Source organism: Nomascus leucogenys, chromosome 17, assembly GCF_006542625.1.
Source record: "Nomascus leucogenys isolate Asia chromosome 17, Asia_NLE_v1, whole genome shotgun sequence".
In the NCBI taxonomy this organism is placed as follows: Eukaryota; Metazoa; Chordata; class Mammalia; order Primates; family Hylobatidae; genus Nomascus; species Nomascus leucogenys.
In genome coordinates this window covers 84,296,016-84,315,634 of record NC_044397.1, presented here as the reverse complement: position 1 = coordinate 84,315,634, position 19,619 = coordinate 84,296,016, and the positions used below count along the sequence as shown (strand labels likewise).

The following is a 19,619-nucleotide window of genomic DNA, read 5'->3' as shown; positions in this document are numbered from 1 at the left end:
TCCTACCTCTGTCTCCCGAGTAGCTTTAACTACAGGTGTGTGCATGTAGTCAGTCATAGCCACGCCTGGCTAATTTTTAAATTTTTTGTAGAGAAGGGGTCTCACTATGTTGCCCAGTCTGATCTGGAACTCCTGGTCTCAAACGATCCTACTACTTTGGCCTCCCAAAGTGTTGGAATTATAGGTATGAGCCAGCGCACCTGGCTTGAGGCCTGACACACAGCTTTTTTTTTTTTTTTTTAATTCAAGACTTCTCAGAGCCTTTAATGTTCTAACGAGCACAGTGAATTTCCAAGAGACGATATAGCACATGCTACATTTTCCTGACACATTTGGCTAAGGAACCCTTTTCTGAGAATCCCCTAATAATATACCCTGAAACAATAATCTTCAGAACATGAGAAATACCAGATTAGACTTAGAAGGCTCTTTCTGGCTCCCCCATTCTAAGATTCTAAATAAGATTCAAGTATTAGTCTAGGGGGTCTCAACTCTCCAGGGTGCTTATACTAACATCTTTTTTTTTTTTTTGAGATGGAGTTTCACTCTTGTTGCCCAGACTAAGTGAACTGCAATGGCGTGATCTCGGCTCACTGCAACCTCTGCCTCCTGGGTTCAAGTGATTCTCCTGCCTCAGCCTCCCAAGTAGCTAGGATTACAGGTGCCCGCCACCATGCCTGGCTAATTTTTGTATTTTTAGTAGAGACGGGTTTCACCATGTTGGCCAGGCTGGTCTCGAACTCCAGACCTCAGGTGATCCGCCCGCCTCGGCCTCCCAAACTGCTGGGATTACAGGAGTGAGCCACTGCACCCGGCTGATACTAACATCACTTTTATACAGATACCATGGAACCTCCCCTCTCCCAACACTTGGAAATAGGACTGAGATCTTTCCTTTAAACAATTCTTGTCAGAGTGACAAAGTCTAGATGAATTGCCCAAGAAAAAAGATGCATACTTTCTCTGGGAAGACATGCTCTAAGCAGAGGGTAAAAGGCTCCATGTAGATTCTGTTTCCATCCTAAGAGATGAACCATGTGTATTCTCCTACCTGGGCGATAGGCCTGCTGCTGCTCCATTTCCAGTGGTCTCCTCTCGTAGCCTGACTCGTTTTCTTGTTTGATGACTTGGGTATCGTAGAATTGGTTCTGCCTGGTAATATTGTCCATGGCATCTTAAAACAAAATAAAAAATGGCCAATTAGAGGGGCGGTTCATGGAGAACCCTGGACCAAAGGGTCCAGAAGGCATCTGCAGGTCCAGGAGCTCAACTAAGAGTGGTAAGAGTAATAATATTAACTATTCATGGAATGCATACTATACTCCAGAGCCTGGGATACAGCTGAAGACAAGCTTGCCCCACTGAAGCCTTTGATTAGTGAGACAGACAAATCTTAAAACAAATACACACAAAAACTTAATATGATTGTGTTGAAGGCTACAAAGTAGTACCAGGAGCGAAGAACGGGACCTGGAAAATAACAGATAAGCCTTGATTCAAAGGATACATAGGTGATGACTCAGTGATGAGAATGGAGAATGTTACTGGGGTTGGGATAACACGTGTGAAAGCTCAGAGGTGGAACTAAAACCAGAAATTCCCTCAAGAACCTTGCAGCCAAACCCAGAGAGAACTTTAGAAAGCTAGGATGGGCAGCAAACAGGCTCTCCTCCCCAGGGGCTAGCTCTCAGTTAGGGCCCCAAGGGCCCTACTAGTGGCTATGCCAGGAGCCATGAGGCAGAACCAAAGCGAAGGAGAGACTATTCTGCCACTTGCTAACTGATCGGACCCCTTCTCAGAGGATAAATACATCTGGGCACAAACCAGGTGCAGCCCAAAGGGAGGAAAGTCACAGGTCATGTGGTTTGCTACGGGTCTGTTTACCAAGGTTGAAGGAGGGCTTAAGGGAGGCACGAAGGGGGCTCAAAGGACTTTGCTGTAGCAAATAAGGGAGAGAAGAAGAAATAGCATTATCTCCTTAATTGGAATATGGGGCCCTTTCAAACTATTCTGCTGCTTCCAGGCTCTGAGCACAATGCTCCTCTTTTCACAAAACCTCTTTTCCCCAGCATCTCTCTCCTGTGTCCACAGAGGCAGCCTCTCCTGGAGAAGTTATGATTCTAGGGTCCTTCTCCATTCTCTAAAACATCCCCCTTCTCATAAAAGGCAGGCCCAGTGATAAGCCCCTCACAGGTGATCTCATTCATAACACCCCCCAGAGGTTGGAGGGGCTGTGAACACACTATTTGTTGATTAATCCCATTTTACACATAAGGAAACCAGGCTCACAGAGGTGAAGTGACTTGCCAATATCTTTAAGCCAGATTTGAAACGAAGTCTGTCTGAGTCTAGAGTCTACGCTCCAAAGCACCTAATTCGCTTTCCTCTCAGAGATGACTCTTTAGCCAGACCACCAGGTCACTACTACCCCACTACCCTTTCTTGCTAGGCATTCCTGCCACGATCCCTCCTGCTCTAGACAGGCACACAGGCCCACTCCTTTCTTCACAAGTCTCTGCAATGGGAAGTCCTCTTTCCAGCACCTGGGTCCTGGATAATCTCCAGGCCACTGCCTACCCCAAATCCACACTCAAGTTATCTCCCTCCAGGAAACTCTATCTCTTACGAACAAGTATCCAATTCCAATCCCAAATCCTGTCTCTTCTGTTACCTCATTTATCTCCTCATCCCCTTAGCCCCAAGTCCCAGGGTGCCCTCTTTTCAGAAAAACTCCACAAACTCTTACGCCAGAATCCCTTCTACTTAGTCCTTAACCTTTCCAGTCCCCCCATTTCCCAGTCCTATTAGAAAGCTGCCCTGAGGCCTGGTGCAGTGATTCACGCCTGTAATCCCAGCACTTCAGGAGGCCAAGGTGAGCAGATCACTTGAACCCAGGAGTTCAAGACCAGCCTGGGCAACATAGCGAAACCCCCATCTGTATTTTAAAAAGAGAAAGAAAGAAAGCTGCTTTTATCTTTTTTGAGACGGAGTTTCACTCTTGTTGCCCAGGCTGGAGTACAACGGCGTAATCTCAGCTGACTGCAACCTCCCCCTCCCAAGTTCAAGTGATTCTCCTGCCTCAGCCTCCCGAGTAGCTGGGACTACAGGCGCCCACCACCAGGTCCGGCCAATATTTGTATTTTTAGTAGAGACGGGGTTTCACTATGTTGGCCACACTGGTCTTGAACTCCTGACCTAGTGATCCGCCTGCCTCGGCCTCCCAAAGTGCTGGGATTACAGGCGTGAGCCACTGCACCCGGCCCGAAAGCTGCTTTTTTTCTAACTGAAGATTCACTCCGTCCCATACCAGGGTTTCCTCTCCTCGGACAACCGCAGATCTACCCGAACCCATTCCCAGAGTCACACCTCCTGGCTGATGCAGAGTTCCGTGCTGCTCCCCGAGGGCCCCCACTCCCTGGGTACACAAATAACTGCTTCTGGGAACCAACGAGATTTCTCTTGGAGACGCTCAGGTCCAGAAACATTTCCCCACACTCCACTCGGAGGCCTCCAGTGAAGTCAACAGGTTTTCTTTCTCTTTGCTCCCTACAGCCTCCCCCCTCCCCATATTCGCTAAGCTAGATACGTACTCCTTCTGTGCTGGACACAGGATCCTCTGTCTCCCGCCACATATTTCATCCACTTGGAATGTTACCAGCTCATCTGCCCCCATCCCACCCCCAGCTACCCCTGTTCTCCAAAAACCCCACAGGTAGCTCCAGACCAGTCAGCAGCAGCCTCAAAAGTTATTTGTCCTCAGTCTTCTTAGCTCTAGACCCCCAGATCCTTTGTCCAGGGAAGCATCCTCTCCCCCGCCAGCCTCTGGACACTAGGGCTCCCTATACCTCTTCTAGAAGCCAACCAGAAAGTCCCCAGATCTCCCAGCACCTAATGTCCAGGCTGTGCCTGCTTCAAGGGTGGCCTTCCAGCCCCGGAAGGGAGATGGGGGTGCCCCCTAGTTCAATCTCCCGCAGCCCCTAAATGCTCACTAGCCAAACTCCAAAGCACTGAGTCCATTAGGGCCTCCCCAGCCACAGACACCAGCGCCTCCACCTCACCCACCAACCCCCGTACCAAATATGAGAACTCCCAGGATCGCATCCAGTGGCATATTCCAGGATCCTCCTTCCTCAAAACTCTCGCAGCCCCGCACACCTGGACATTCTTTCCCCACCCTGGAAACAGGCTCCCCACCCCCCAGCCCACACGCTGGGCTAACACGACCGCCAAGCCCACGGAGCTCCGTACCCTAGGATCCCCATTTTCGAGACCCTCCCCAACCCAAATGGAAAACCTCTTGTTCTTCCGACTCTCTTCGGCTCCAGAAACCAGTTTCCGGTCTCCGATCCCCACAGTACGGAATCCTCCCCGCCACCCCCGTCCCTCACCTCCGAAACCCAGAGGCCCCTCCCCCAGTGTCCCCCCGGCACAGATTGTCAGGATCCACCCTCCGGTCGTGCCGGGGCCCTGGTCCCCAGATCCTTTTCGGCGGCGGGAAGCGGGATCCCCCGATCCTCAGGTCGTCTCCCCGACCTCAGGCGCTGGACTCCCGCGTCCCACAGCCCTTTCCTCGGCCCAGGCTCCGGGCTCCCCGGCCCCCGCCCCGCGCACTCTCACAATGTCCGTCCGGCCCCGAGTAGCCGCCGGGCTCCGCGTGCGGCTGCAGCCCGGGCGGCGGTGGCTGCGCGGTCCCCTCCAGCTCGGAGCCCCCCTCGGTCTCGACCTCCTCGTTGATGTGCCCGGGTCGCCCCGGTTCGTCGTCGGCGTCGAGCTCCCGCTCGTCGTCAGGCTCCTCGGCCTCCAACGCCGCCTGCAGCCGCTCAGCAAGCTCGGCCTTGAGGCCTCGAGTGTCCAGGCCGCGGCGCTGCAGCTCCTCGCGAAGTTCGTTCACCTTCAGACGGCGCACATCCATGGCCCGGGCCCCCGGGGTGGCCCCCGAGCCCGGCCCGGCCTCCCAGGGCTCTGTCCCCCTTAAACCTTTCCTGTCAGGAGGCGAAGGGGGAAAGGGGGGGGGCCCACTCCAATGGCGGCGGCGGCTCAAAATGGCCGCCGCCACCGCCTCCCCCCCTCACCCGTGCCTCGTCCGATGTAACATGAGTGCCAATTGGTCAGTGCTTGGGGCAACGGGCGCGGGCCCGGAAACCTAGCCAATCAGAGCGCGGCTTTCAAAACAACGGCCACGACAAGGCCTAGGAGCTACCGGGGAGGAAGCATTGGCCTACGTCGAAGCCGAGAACGAAGCGGAGGGCGGGAAAAGGCAGGAGGCGGAGCGGGTGCTGATTGGGTAGCTCTCGCGCGCCGGCTGCCGTAAGGTCCAATGAAAATAAGGGAGTAACGATTTGGACCAATCAACGGTGAGAGCTCAGAATGGGCGTCCCACGGCCTTTCCTGCGCAGTCCTTTCATCAAACTAAGTGTCTCTGTAACACACATTCCGATTGGTCTACATCTCCCGCCCCTTGAGGAGTCCGAGCGGGTAAAACCACTAGAACCAATCAAATGGAGGGTCGGCAGAAACCCCTCCTTCCTGTTGCCTTTAAGAAACCGGAAAGAGATGAATTCACCAGGGGCCCGCCCCTTGCCGTTAGGGCGGTTTCAAAACAATCTGCCCACCAATCGCAGTTATTGTCTTAGCTCACTAAAGCTGGAAGAGATGGCTTGTTTTAGGAAAAGTTCACCAGATTGGCCGTGCTTCAGAGGACTGCCTCACAAATTTCGCTGTAGGAGGAGGTATACGAAATAAAGATTAAGTGGATACACAGTTCGTAATCGGGAAGGAACCCAGTTTCCTTTAGGAAAAGCAAAATTTTGACTTTAGAGAGTCCCGAAGGTTTGGCTATAGAGACTAGACTAACAACGGGAGGCAAGTTGTAAAGGACACGGCCTCCCCTTCCCTTGGGTAGTCCGCGGCCGCCTTGCTCTATGGTCGGGTACCTGACGTGGAACCGGCGCTCTGCACGTGACCATAGAGCCTTCCCCTCCCGAAAGACATCCAGAAGTTCACCGACCGCTCTCCCGAACTCTCTAATCGGCTATTCCCGTAAATCGGGCTGTCTGGCGTCTGTACCGACAAGCTCAACCTCACGGATCCGTCATTAACCTTCGCGCTCAGGAATACAAAAGCCACAGAGCTTCCCAGTGTCTAACGCTGCACCACCTGTCGCCTCTAACTCAGAAAACAAAACTCGAGTAAGACGCAATCGGGCTACATGATGCAGACGCCCACTGCCTCCTGAGCCACACGTTAAGCCCGCAGAAGCCACACACTATCTCTACTTAGACAAAGGCACACCCCGCAGACGTCAACAAACAGGCGTGCGTCAGATCAGACGCATCCAGTTCTTTTTTTTTGTTGTTCTTTTTTTTTTTTTTGAGACGGAGTCTCGCTCTTGTTGCCCAGGCTGGAGTGCAGGGCCTCGATCTCAGCTCACCGCAACCTCCGCCTCCCGTGTTCAAGCGACTCTCCTGCCTCAGCCTTCCGAGTAGCTGGGATTACAGGTCCCCGCCACCACGCCCGGCTAATTTTTGTATTTTTAGTAGAGACGGGGTTTCAACATGTTGGCCAGGCTGCTCTCGAACTCCTGACCTCAAGTGATCCGCCCGCCTCGGCCTCCCAAAGTGCTGGGATTACAGGTGTGAGCCACCGCGCCCGGCCCCAATTCCGATCTGCTTTGGGTAAGGCACCCCGCTGCAGTGTAGATGTGCCCACTACGGTCCGCAGAGGCAGGCGGCATTGAATAATAAAGATAACACAGGATAGTTGCACTACAAGCGAACACTACAGCAACCCAGACACATAGCACCCACTCAGCAGCGGGACAGACACTCACGTGGGCCCAGAGGTTCCAGTCCAGACACCCCGCCCCTCGCCCACGTCCGACTTCCTTTCTCTCTCTCTCCTCCCAGCTTCCCACAATGATTTGTTCTAAAAAAGTTTGTGGCCCGGATTGAACTGTCTCCGGTTCTCAGGAGCCGCCACTGGAGGGCGTCCGGGCGCTGCCAAGGGTTTCTCCATTTGCTGCCGGCCACACCCGCGAACGCCCTCTCGCGAGTGCGTGCCAGACACGGTGGGCTGGTCTTGGCTGGAGGCCCTTTGTGGGTCCGTGATGATCGGAGGTGTTCTGTGCCTGTGTTTCTATGTCAGTCTGAACGTTCGGGGCTGTGAGTACCTGTTGTACTCTACATGTCTCTTGAGTATTTGTGTCACTTGACTCTGGGTCTGTGGCTCTTCCTATTCGTGGCGGGTATCTGCCTGAGCATGTTTGTAAATATGCTTGTGTCTGTGTAATTCTGTGTGTCTGTGTTACTCTATGCGTCTGAATTTCAGTCTTTGTATTTGTGACCAGGTCCTCCCGGGTGTGTCCATTAATTCATGTGTCTGTTACTTTGCGGGGGACAGGTGTGTGTGTGTCTGTGATCCAGAATTTCATTCTTTGTATTTGTGACCAGGTCCTCCCGGGTATGTCTGTTACTTTGCGGGGGACCAGTGTGTGTGTGTGTGTCTGTGTCTGTGATCCTGGATCTGTATGCCAGTTCCTCACTGGGGATTTCTGAGAATCTGCATCTCTTTGCTTGTGTGTCTTTTTGTCTATCTGTTCATTTCTACCCTCTCTAGTGAGGACAGAATTCCAAGACCCCACCAAGCTCTTCTTTTTTCTGATGGGGGAACTGAATTGCCAGGGAATGGGCCCACATCACAGCTAAAAGGAGACAAGAGGAGACAGAAGCTCATTGATATACAAAGTTTTATGTGACCTGAGCCCCTCTGGAGGCACCAGAGTCCACACTCTGTACTCAGAAGGTGAGGGATTGGCTCAGGGGGGGCAACATGGCCCGAAAGGTGGGAGATCGTCCATCCTCTGCGGGAAAGGAGGCATCCCTAATGCATTGCACAGGCTTGAAGGGGGCACACCCCCACAGGAGGGGAGGAGGAAGCAATGATGGCTAAGAAGGAGAGGGGCACCCCAAAGAATACTACAGTATAGGGTTAGAACCTTGAAATTGCACCTAATAGTCTAGACCTGTGGACCTTTAGAATCTTAGAAACTTAGAACATTTGAGTCTTAGAACTACAGTGCCTAGAACTATAAGATTTTAGAAATGTGGATTCTTGGACTCTTAACCATGGTCCTAGAGAGGCAGAATGCAGCAAAGAACCTAAAGGTGTCCAACATTAGAAATGATTAGAACTTTGGTGTCTAGTTAGTCACAACCGAGTGTGAGAGTCTTATAACTTAGATGCTTAGGATCCAGAATCTTGGACCAATGGAATCTATAGTGCCTTGAAACAGAACAGACCATTAGAATCTTATTTAATCATCTAGAATCTTGGAGCATCTGATCTAGAATCTTAGACACAGAGAATCTAAGATCTTACAGTAAGTCTTAGAATATCACATCTTAAAACACCGGACCTTAGAAACTCCATCTTTAGACTCTTGGAACTTTTGAATTGCAGATGCTACAGCTTTCGACCCTTAGGATCTAGGATCTTATACAAGAGAATCTATTATCATAAAGCCTCAGAAACTATAATTGATCATCATTAGAATCTTAGAACTTGAGAAGACAACATTTGGAGGCTTATGATCTAGAGCCTTACAGCCAGAGAATCTAGACTCTCAGAGCCTTAGAACATCAAATTTTAGAATCCTAGGCCTTAGAACCTCCATGTCTAGAATTATAGAATCTTTAGAATCTATAATCTTACATTTTAAGGACTCTGAACTCTAGAAAAATAAACATCTAGAATTATAGAGCCTTAGATCCTAAAATCAGAATCTTAGAGCTTTAGAACCTAAAACCTTGAGGCTTTATCAAAAATGTTAGAACCAGAAAATCTAAAACCACAGAATGTCAGAGCCTTAGAACAGTAGGTCTTAAGGTTGAGTGCAGTGGCTCATGCCTGTAATCTCAGCACTTTGGGAGGCTGAGGTGGGCAGATCACTTGAGGTCAGGAGTTTTGGACCAGCCTGGCCAACATGGTGAAACCCTGTCTCTACTAAAAATACAAAAATTAGCCGGGTGTGGTGGCGCACACCTATAATCCCAGCTACTTGGGAGGCCAAGGCAGGAAAATCACTTGAACTAGGTAAGCGAGGGTTGCAGTAAGGCGAGATTGCACCACTGCACTCCAGCCTGGGTGACACAGTGAGACTCTATCTCAAAAAAAAAAAAAAAAAGTAGGCCTTAGAACCTTAGCACTTTAATAGAATTAGAGACTTTGGAATTTTAGGTCCTTAGAACCAAAGACTCATAGCATCTTTGAATCCTAGAACCTTTGAATCTACACTCTTTAAACCTTAGACTCTAGAGTCTTGGAATGTTAACACCTGGGAGGACTTCAGATATTGCAATCCAACCCCTTTCTTTTACAGATGGTGATGCTACTGATTTCAAGGTGATGCTACTGCACAGAGAAGGGGAGGGACCTGTCTGGGATGGAGGTGGGATAGGTAGGAAGACAGGGCTGCAAGTGGGGATAAGGCCTGGGGTGGGAAAGTGGGAAGGTGGAGTTTCCCCCAGTGGCAGTGCCTAGCTTGGATCCTGAGAGGGAGTACCAGGTGGAGGGTTGTCTCAGGCACCATCCTCCTGCCCTGGGGCTGCTGGGGAGCCCCTGTCAGCAGGCTGAGGGGGGCTAGGGGTTGTGGAAGGGCAGAGGACATAGCGTCCAGCAGGATGGACCTCAGCCGCAGTGAGGCAGCTACAGGAATCCTTAGGGTCTGGCTGGGTTGGGGGGTCAGCTCCTCCCGCAGCTCCAGGGGGTTCAGGATAACCTCCACCCTCGTCCATGTTGACATAGAGGATTTCGTCAGGTTCCTGAGCAGGAGGCAAGGCCTTCAGTGTGTTCTCCAGATCTTCCCGCAGCTCTGTAAAACTTGGCCGGTCCTGGGGATTTAGCTCCCAGCACCGTGACATCAAGGCATACCTAGGGCAGCAAAATGAGGGGTGGGAGATTGAGCAGGGACTCAGAAGGGGGGCATTCTGGGAGCCTGGGGACATTTTAGGACACTCAGGGGACTGGGGGCATTTTAGAGGGTTAGAGGGAGCCTCAGCAGTTTGAGGCCATCTATGGGGATTTGGGAATTCCCAAGAATTTCTGAGTTGGGTCCTGGGAGACTCAGGAGCTGTGAAGGGTCTCGGGAAACCTGTCTGGGTATGGAGTAGTATTCTGATGAGGTTTTGCTAGAACAGACCTTCCGAGCTCCCCAGAACAGACTTGCATCAAAGCCTGGCTACGCCACTTACAAGCTGTGCTGGTTTAAAATAGGTCCATAAATTCTTTGACCCTCCTCCCTGCAAAAGATGAAGAATAAATCCTCTCCTCTTGAGCATGGGCAGGACTTAGTGACTTGCAGAAGTGATGGTGTGTGTGACTTCTGAGACTAGGTCATAAAAGGCATGCGGCTTCCTTGCACTTTCTCCTGGGTTGCCATGTTGTGAGTAAGCTCAAGCAGTGCCACAAAGGGGTCCACATGGCAATGAACTGAAGCCTCCTGCTGCAGCCATGTGAGTAAGGCACCTTGAAAGCAATCTTCCAGTCCCAACCTTCAGATGACTGCAGCCCCCAATGATATCTTTGTAACTTCATTAGAGATCTTGAACCAAAATCACCCTGCTAAGCTGTTCCCAGTATCCAACTTTCAGAAATTGTGTGAGATAATACACATTTGTTGTTTTAAACTACTTGATTTGGGGATATAGATAACAAACACACCAGCTGTGCAATCTTTGGCAAATAAATCACCCTCCCAGACTGGGCGTGGAGGCTCACACCTGTAATCCCAGCATTTTGGGAGGCTGGGACGGGTGGATCATGAGGTCAGGAGATCAAGACCATCCTGGCTAACGTGGTGAAACCCCGTCTCTACTAAAAATACAAAAAAAATTAGCTGGGCATGGTGGCACACGCCTGTAGTCCCAGCTACGTGGGAGGCTGAGGCAAGAGAATCGCTAGAACCTGGGAGGTTGCAGTGAACTGAGATCGAACCATTGCACTCCAGCCTGGGTGACAGAGCGAGACTCAAATAAATAAAAAAAAATACATTACCCTCCCTGTAGGACTGGGTTTTCTCTTTTTTTTTTGAGGCGGAGTCTCGCTCTGTCTCCTAGGCTGGAGTGCAGTGGCACAATCTCGGCTCACTGCAAGCTCCGCCTCCCGGGTTCACGCCATTCTCCTGCCTCAGCCTCTCCGAGTAGCTGGGACTACAGGCGCCCGCCACCACGCCCGGCTAATTTTTTTTTGTATTTCTAGTAGAGACGGGGTTTCACCGTGGTCTCGATCTCCTGACCTCGTGATCCGCCCGCCTCGGCCTCCCAAAGTGCTGGGATTACAAGCGTGAGCCACCGCTCCCGGCCAGGACTGGGTTTTCTCATCTGCAAAATGGGAATCATAATGATACCTATCTACATCATATGGCTGTGGTAAGGACCAAATGATTTAACACATGCCAGGCACCTAAAACAGTGCCTTCTAGTCAGTTCTATAAAAAATGTTAGCTGTTATTTTTACTCCTCTCAGCTCTTGGAGTACCCAAGGTGGACTGAGGAGTCTGACGCCCCAGGCTGTCTCCTCCTGATACAAAGTCATCCTGTCTTTACCCTCAAAGTGCTGGCTAAATGTCGCGGCCTTCTCCACATGCTCCAATATTGCAAAGTTTGATAAGCATTCCCTAAAGGATCCTGCAAACATCTCAGAAGAGACCTGAGTCTGGAGAAGGCCAATAAAACAAACTGAAGGGTTTTGCAGAGAGTCTCAGGTGTTGAGGAGCATGTGGGGGAAGCGTGGTGTGCTCAGGAGTCTGGAATGAGAAGTCTCTGGGAGTGCATGTCCCAAAGGCAGGGCCACCAGGTAAGCCTGTGCTGTTATTCACTACCCAAGGATACCTGGCTTGGGGGTGGGGAGCCAGGGGGCTGATTCAGCCCACATCCCAGACACAGACAAAGGAGGAAAGGGTGCCTTTAGCTGATTTGCACCCCACTGGCTAGTGGTGGCCCTACTCAGAGCATTGGTGAGGGGCAAGTGGGTCACTCAGCATTCTCAGGGATTCTGTCTGGGTTATAGAAAGTCCTGGACCTGTGAGGGCCATGTGGGGGTAGTCAGGGGTTTGGAATGAATTCCGGGTTGGGGGAAACCTAAGGGTCCTCACAGTCCATCCAGACAGTCCGCAGGCTGCTTCAGGCGATTTCCCTGGCGCAGATAGTCATAAATCTCGCTGTTCTCCACGCCTGGATAGGGGGTTTGGCCTCTTGTGGCAATCTCCCACATTGTCACCCCGAAGGACCACTGTGAGGGGCAGAGGGAATTAGACGGTCTCTCCTGCACAGAATCACCCGCACCAATACCCAGGTTCATGGGTACACCCATACTTATGTACACATGTTCACAACCATCCTCTGGGAGTGTCACAAGTATTCATAGAAACATAATACTTTAGCCGGGTGCGATGGCTGAGGCCTGTAATCCCAGCACTTTGGGAGGCTGAGGTGGGCGGACCGCCTGAGGTCAGGAGTTTGAGACCAGCCTGGCCAATATAGTGAAACCCCGTCTCTACTAAAAATACAAAATTTAGCTAGGCATGGTGGTGGGCGCCTGTAATCCCAGCTACTCGAGAGACTGAGGCAGGAGAATTGCTTGAACCCAGGAGGCAGAGGTTGTAGTGAGCTGAGATCGTGCCACTGCACTGCAGCCTGGGTGACAGCATGAGACTCCATCTCAAAAAAAGAAAAAAAAAAGAAAAAAATATATAAAGTATTTGACACGGGTATACACATGAATAAGTAACTTTTGTGGATGCATACACATGCTCACCATCACACACATATACACACTTCATGGACACATGAGCTCATGGGCCACTCTGCACACCGTGGCTGTCCACATTCTATGAGTGTGTGCACGTGCACGCATAATCACTGCAGCTTCTTCTAACCTAAACTGTCTACACTGCTACCATGCACACGTGAGCCTGTATTTATCCTGGGCATGTACACACCACTATTCAGAGATGCCCACCATACCCCAAGACATGCCCAGCCCATGTGGACAAGCCCCTACAAAGGGAAGCCCACCTATCCCTGTGACCCCTTGCATCCACAGCCACCCAGGCATAGTGTGTGACGGTCAGGCCATGCCCTCCCACGGTTCCCCACTCTTGGCGGGGGTGCACATACCACATCGCTCTTGCTGGTGTAGACACGGTCAGCTAGACTCTCAATGGCAATCCACTTGACTGGCATCTTGGCGATACGTCCCTGGCGGTAGTAGTCCCCATTGTAGATCTTCTTGGAGAGCCCGAAGTCCGCCACACACACGGACATGTTCTCATTCAGCCTGTTTGGATTGGGGAAAGGAACAGGGTCAGGGCATCGGTCACCTCCACCAGGAAGCCTGCCCTGGCTCTCAGACACATCTGCACCTCCTCGCCTCACTGTCCTGGCCGCGGGTGGGCATCTGTCTCCCAAACCTTCATCCCAGTCCAGAAGGGAACTGCTTTAGTTCTTGTTCACTCTGTCAAGTAAGGATGGGACAAAGGGCTTCCTCAGGACTTCCCAACTTTGGCTGTTTGTTAGATTCTAAGGTCCTTCCTTGGGTTTGATTCCTTGATGAAATTTTTTTTTCTTGAAGTATACTGTACATATGGAAATGTGCACAAGTCATAAGTGAGCAGCTCACTGAATTTTCACACACACACATACCCATGTAACCAGCACCCAGATTAAGAAACAGAACATGGCTGGGCACGGTGGCTGGTGTTGTAATCCCAGCACTTTGGGAGGCCAAGGCAGATGGATCACTTGAGGTCAGGAGTTCGAGACCAGCCTGGCCAACATGGTGAAACTTTGTCTCTACTAAAAGTACAAAAATTAGCCAGGTGTGTTGGTGCACATCTGAAATCCCAGCTACCTGGGAGGCTGAAGCAAGAGAATCAGTTGAACCCAGTAGGCGGAGGCTGCATTGAGCTGAGATCACACCACTGCACTCCAGCCTGGGCAACAGAGTGAGTGAGACTCCATCTCAAAAACAAAACAAAACAAAACGAACGAACAAAAAAAACGGGCACAGTCGCTCAAGCTTGTAATTTCAGCACCTTGGGAGGCCAAGGCGGGAGGATCACTTGAGGCTAGGAGTTCAAGACCAGCCTGGAAAACAAAGCAAGACCCTGTCTCTACAAAAAAATTTAAAAATTAGCTGGACATGGTGGCACATGTCTGTAGTTCCAGCTACTTAGGAGGCCGAGGCAGAAGGATATCTTGAGCCAGGAGCTGGAGGCTACAGTGAGCTGTGATCATGCCACTGCACCCCATCCTAAAGGACAGAGTAAGACTCTGTCAAAACAAAAAAGAAAGGAAAGAAAAAAAGGGAAAGAAAGAGAGAGGGAGGCAGGGAAGGAAGGAAGGACGGAAGGAGATAGAAAGAGAAAGGAAGAGAAAGAAAAGAAAGAAAAAGAAAGGAGAGAGAGAAAAAGAAAGAAAGAAAAAAAAAGAAAGAAAGAGAAAAAAAAGAAAAGAAAATCCACAGGACATTCATATGCTGGAATACCATACCACACAGCAAAGAAAAAGAGCAAACTACCCCTACACAGATTCATCTCAAAAACATCATGCTGAGCCATAGAAGCCAGACACAAAGCAGTACAAACTGCATGATCCCATTTGTATGACTTCAAAACAGGTGAAACTAGCACTGAGAAGTCAGGATAGTAGGTACCACTTGGCAGTAGTGATTGGGAAGAGGAAGAGGCATGAAGGAGCCTGCTGGGGCTAAGAAATATTCTTTACCTTGATCTAGTGGTTACATGGGTCTATACCCATAAAAATTCATCGAGCTGAGCTGCACATATATGATGTGTATATTTTAGTGTATGTAAAATATACATCAAATTTTTTTTGAGATGGGGTCTTGCCCTGTTGCCCAGGCAGTAGGGAAGTGATACCATCATGGCTGACTTCAGCCTCAACCTCCTGGGCTCTAGCAATCCTTCCACCTCAGCCTCCCAAGTAGCTGGGACCACAGGTTTACACCACCATGCCCAGCTAATTAATTTTTTGTAGAGACAGGGTTCACTATGTTGCCCAGGCTGGTCTTGAACTCCTGGGTACAAGTGATCCTCCTACCTCAGCCTCCCAAAGGGCTGGGATTATAGATGTGAGCCACTGCACCTGGCCGAGGCTAATATTCTAACTCTGTGGTTGCATTCCCTCCACGCTCTACCCTCCCCTTACCTTCTATTCTGGCTTTTGGGGGATTTTTGGTTCTTTCTTTTCTTTTTTTTTTTTGAGATGGTGTCTTGTTGTTGTTACCCAGGCTGGTCTCGAGGCTCAAGCAATCCTCTCACCTCAGCCTTGGGAATGGCTGGGACTACAGGTTACTATTTTCTTTCTTTTTTTTTTTTTTTGAGACAGAGTCTTGCTCTGTCGCCCAGGCTGGAGTGCAGTGATGCGATCTCGACTCATTGCAACCTCCACCTCCTGGGTTCAAGCAATTCTCTTCTTGGGATTACAGGCACACACCACCACACCCGGCTGAATTTTGTGTTTTTAGTAGACAGGGGGTTTCACCAAGGCTGGTCTCAAACTCCTGGCCTCAAGTGATCCACCCGCCTCGGACTCCCAAAGTGCTGGGATTACAGGCGTGAGCCACTGCGCCCCGTCTGGCATATTTTCTACTTGTCCATTGGTGGAGAGTTTGGTTTCCTTATCCAGTGTGGCCGCTTCCAAAGGGCAGCCCCAGGCAAGACACCCAGCATGGAGCGGGACAGAGATGCAGCTCATGTGTCCCCACCCCCATCGGTCACCTCAGCCCCTCTGCTCACCTCATGCTGTGCACTGAGCCCACCTTCTGGTCTCTTCCCTCTCCGCATCCAAATGCTCCTTCCAGATCTCAGTTCAGGACTCACCTCCTCCAGGAAGCCTTCTCAGACCCCCTTACTGACTTTCCTGGTCCTGAGTTCTGACCTGCCTTCCGTGGGTGTCTAGCCCTGCTTCCATCCTAAGAAGGAGGGAGGGAACTCCCTCAGGGAGTGCAGGAGCAGCGGGGGGTGTCCCTGAAAGGCACTCACATGCAGTTCCTGGCCGCCAGGTCCCGGTGTATGAATCTCTTGGTACTCAGATACTCCATGCCACTGGCGATGTCCGCCATGAACTTCACTAGCATCTGAGTGGGCAGGTACTGGGGAGCCAAGGCACGTGGGAGGAGAGGTCAACAGAGTCCTTGATGCGATCCCTCCTCCCTCCATCCCTCTGTGCAAGCCCAGCTCTGCCCGCAGTGGTTTCCCATGGCCCTGACGATTCAACCCAACCCCTCTCCATGGCCTGCAAGTTCCTATAAACTTGCTCCAGCCTTCCTCTTGGACTTGATCGCCTATGTTCTTGCCCTTGACTGACACTCCCACCAGACTCCTGTCTGGTCTTCAGACAAACGATGATTATTCCTACCTCCAAGCCTTTGCCTATGCTGTGCGCTTTGTTGGGGTCGCTTCCTGCCCAGATCTCTAGACATCCCCCCAGCCCCAACTCCTTCACGGTCACCTCCTCGGCAAGATCTTCCACGTCCACCCAAATTCACTGCCTGGCCTCCTTATCATCCGTCCTACTGTATTTCCTTCCTAGCACTTAAACATTTAAATCATCTCGCTTAGGTATTTATTAGCTTGTTTATCGTCCGCCCCTCCCCTGCTGGAAGACATGCTCCAGGAGAGCAAGCTCCTGGTCACTGTGGTCTTCCCAGGGTCTGAGCAGCACTGGGTACCTGATAGATGCTCAGTTAATATTCGTAGACTGGATGATTAAATGCCCCTTACCACTGGCTGGTCCCCGAGCCGGGAATAGAGGAGGAAGCTGTGTAGGTCTCCATGTTTCATGAAAGGTAAGATGACCACAGGTGCTGGGAAGCTCTCTCGTTCAGAACCCTGGAAACAGACACCTGAGCCCCCCAGGTAGCCCTGTCACTCCTGCTGGGCAGAAGGGGAAGCCAAGCCCCCCACCAGCCAGCCTCCAGCCTCTCCTTCTCACTCCCCATCCAATCTGGCCACCATATTGTTTGGGGGGTAGTGGCGGTGGCAAGGACCAAGCTGCAGAGAAGCCGTTTCCAGCAGAGTTCCCAGGGACGTTTCCGGAGCCCTCCTGGGGAGGTCAGCTATTTCTGGGAATGGTCAGAGGTCGCATTCCAAGCTGAGGGAGATTAGGAGGGGGAAGCTTGCTGACCCTGAAGGAGCGGGAGCAGGAAGCCTGGAAGTTTGATCTTCCCAGGGCCAGAAGCAGGGCTCTTCCCTCTGTTATGGCCCCCATGGGGCTTGTAGACCCCTTGAATCTGCCCCTCTCTCACCGATGAGCCTCATGACGTTGGGATGGTCGAATTCCTTCATGCAGACCGCTTCACTCAGGAAATCCTCCAGCTCTGACCTCGTGCAGATGGCAACTTGAGGGAGAGAGAAAGGTGGGTGAGGAGGAGGGGAGGAGAGGGAGGACTCTCCTTCTACCTCCACTCCATCATCATCATCATCATCACTCATCTTCATCAAACATGATTAGTAAGTACCAGGCGCCATACTCAGCACTTTATATGTGTGTGTGTGTATATATATATACACACACATATATATATATACATATATATATACATATACACATATATATACACATATATACATATATACATATATACACATATATACATATATATACACATATATATACACATATATATATATACATATATATATACACATATATATGTATATATATATATATATTTTTTTTTTTTTGAGATGGAGTCTCTGTTGCCCAGGCTGGAGTGCGGTGGTTTGATCTCGGCTCACTGCAACCTCCACCTCTCGGGTTCAAGCAATTCTCCTGCCTCAGCCTCCCGAGTAGCTGGGACTACAGGCGTGTGCCACCACACCCGGCTAATTTTTTGTATTTTTAGTAGAGATGGGGTTTCACTGTGTTAGCCAGGATGGTCTCAATCTCCTGACCTCATGATCTGCCCGCCTCGGCCTCCCAAGGTGCTAGGATTACAGGCGTGAGCCACCACACTTGGCCAACTTTGTATATATTAACTCATTTAATCTCAGATGCTACTATTATCATTCCCATTTCATTTTTTTTTCTTTTTTTTTTATTTTTTTGAGACAGGGTCTTGCGCTGTCACCCAGGATGGATGCGATCACAGCAATCACAGCTCACTGTAGGCTCGAACTCCTAGGCTTGCCTTCCTGAGTAGCTGGGACCACAGGCACGCACCACCATCCCGGATAATTTTTTTTTTTTTTTTTTGAGATGGAGTTTCGCCCTTATCCCCCAGGCTTGAGTGCAATGGCGCAGTCTTGGCTCACTGCAACCTCTGCCTCCCCAGTTCAAGAGATTCTCATGCCTCAGCCTCCCTAGTAGTTGGGATTACAGGCATGCACCACCATGCCCAGCTAATTTTTGTATTTTTAGTAGAAACGGGGTTTCACCATGTTGGCCAGGCTGGTCTCAAACTCCCCACCTCAAGTGATCTGCCTGCTTTGGCCTCCCAAAGTGCTAGGATTTCAAGTGTGAGCCACCATGCCCAGCCAATTTTTTAAGACAGGCAGTCTTGCTATGTTGTCCAGGCTGGTCTCAAACTCCCAGCCTCAAGTGATCCTCCCACCTCGGCCTCCCAAAGCACTGGGATTACAGGCATGAGCCACTGTCCCTGGCCTATCTTTATTTTAAAGATGAAGAAAGCAAGGCACAAAAAGGTTAGGAGTCTGCCTAAGGGAACACACAGCTTGGAGGTAGAAGAGGCAGATCTCAAACCCGGGCAGTCTGGCTCCAGGGTTCACCTGCTCACAACCACCCAGACTGCTTCCCAGCACTTCCCTACCTGCCCTGGGGACCCATACAAGTATCATCCCATTTAACAGTTCAGGGCACTGTGGCTCACAGAGGCAAAACGACTTGCCCAAGGTTGCACGGCTGGGATTCAGACCCAGGCCAAGACTATAACCAGTGGGAGGCTGAGTGGGGAGGATCGCTTGAGCCTCAGAGGTTGAGACTACAGTGAGCTGTGATCCTGCCACTGCTCTCCAGCCTGGGTGACGAGCAAGACTCTGTCTCAAAAAACAGAAAACATAGGCCAGGTGTGGTGGCTCACACCTGTAATCCCAGCACTTTGGGATGCCGAGGCAGGTGGATCATGAGGTCAAGAGATAGAGACCATACTGGCCAACATGGTGAAACCCCGTCTCTACTAAAAACACAAAAATTAGCCGGGTGTGGTGGCGCACACCTGTAGTCCCAGCTACTCGGGAGGCTGAGGCAGGAGAATCGCTTGAACCCAGGAGGCGGAGGTTGCAGTGAGCTGAGGTCATGCCACTGCACTCCAGCCTGGTGACAGCCTGTCTCAAAAAACAAAAACAAAAAAACAAAAAATGTAACCTGAGGCTGGGTGCAGTGGCTCATGCCTGTAATCCCAGCACTTTGGGAGGCCGAGGTAGGCAGATCACCTGAGGTCAGGAGTTCGAGACCAGCCTGGCCAACATAGTGAAACCCCATCTTTACTAAAAATACAAAAATTAGCTGGGTGTGGTGGCGTGCGCCTGTAATCCAACTACTTGGGAGGCTGAGGCAGGAGAATTGCTTGAACTTGGGAGG

At 50.8% G+C, this 19,619-nt stretch overlaps 2 protein-coding genes across 7 annotated transcripts in view; both read right to left on the bottom strand.

Annotated features, from left to right (window-relative positions):
• Positions 1 to 6,930, bottom strand: part of HNRNPUL1 (heterogeneous nuclear ribonucleoprotein U like 1) — a 46,225-nt gene extending 39,295 nt beyond the window's left edge. For 2 of the 6 annotated variants that reach the window (XM_030795738.1, XM_030795736.1), the window contains exons 1-2: positions 6,830 to 6,930; positions 1,052 to 1,174 (exon numbers count right to left, since the gene is read on the bottom strand). In XM_030795738.1, coding sequence (XP_030651598.1) covers positions 1,052 to 1,169 — 118 coding nt within the window. In that variant the 5' untranslated portion in view covers positions 1,170 to 1,174; positions 6,830 to 6,930. Of the gene's footprint in view, positions 1 to 1,051; positions 1,175 to 4,617; positions 5,256 to 6,829 lie in introns of those variants that run through there. The other 4 variants (XM_030795734.1, XM_030795735.1, XM_030795737.1 and 1 more) reach the window with 4 other exon arrangements.
• Positions 6,931 to 7,726: 796 nt separating this feature from the next.
• AXL (AXL receptor tyrosine kinase) overlaps positions 7,727 to 19,619 on the bottom strand; it is a 41,951-nt gene continuing 30,058 nt past the window's right edge. Inside the window, exons 15-20 of the mRNA XM_030795733.1 lie at positions 17,326 to 17,418; positions 16,802 to 16,923; positions 16,061 to 16,170; positions 13,173 to 13,332; positions 12,149 to 12,285; positions 7,727 to 9,927 (exon numbers count right to left, since the gene is read on the bottom strand). Coding sequence (XP_030651593.1) covers positions 9,576 to 9,927; positions 12,149 to 12,285; positions 13,173 to 13,332; positions 16,061 to 16,170; positions 16,802 to 16,923; positions 17,326 to 17,418 — 974 coding nt within the window. The 3' untranslated portion in view covers positions 7,727 to 9,575. The remainder of the gene's footprint in view (positions 9,928 to 12,148; positions 12,286 to 13,172; positions 13,333 to 16,060; positions 16,171 to 16,801; positions 16,924 to 17,325; positions 17,419 to 19,619) is intronic.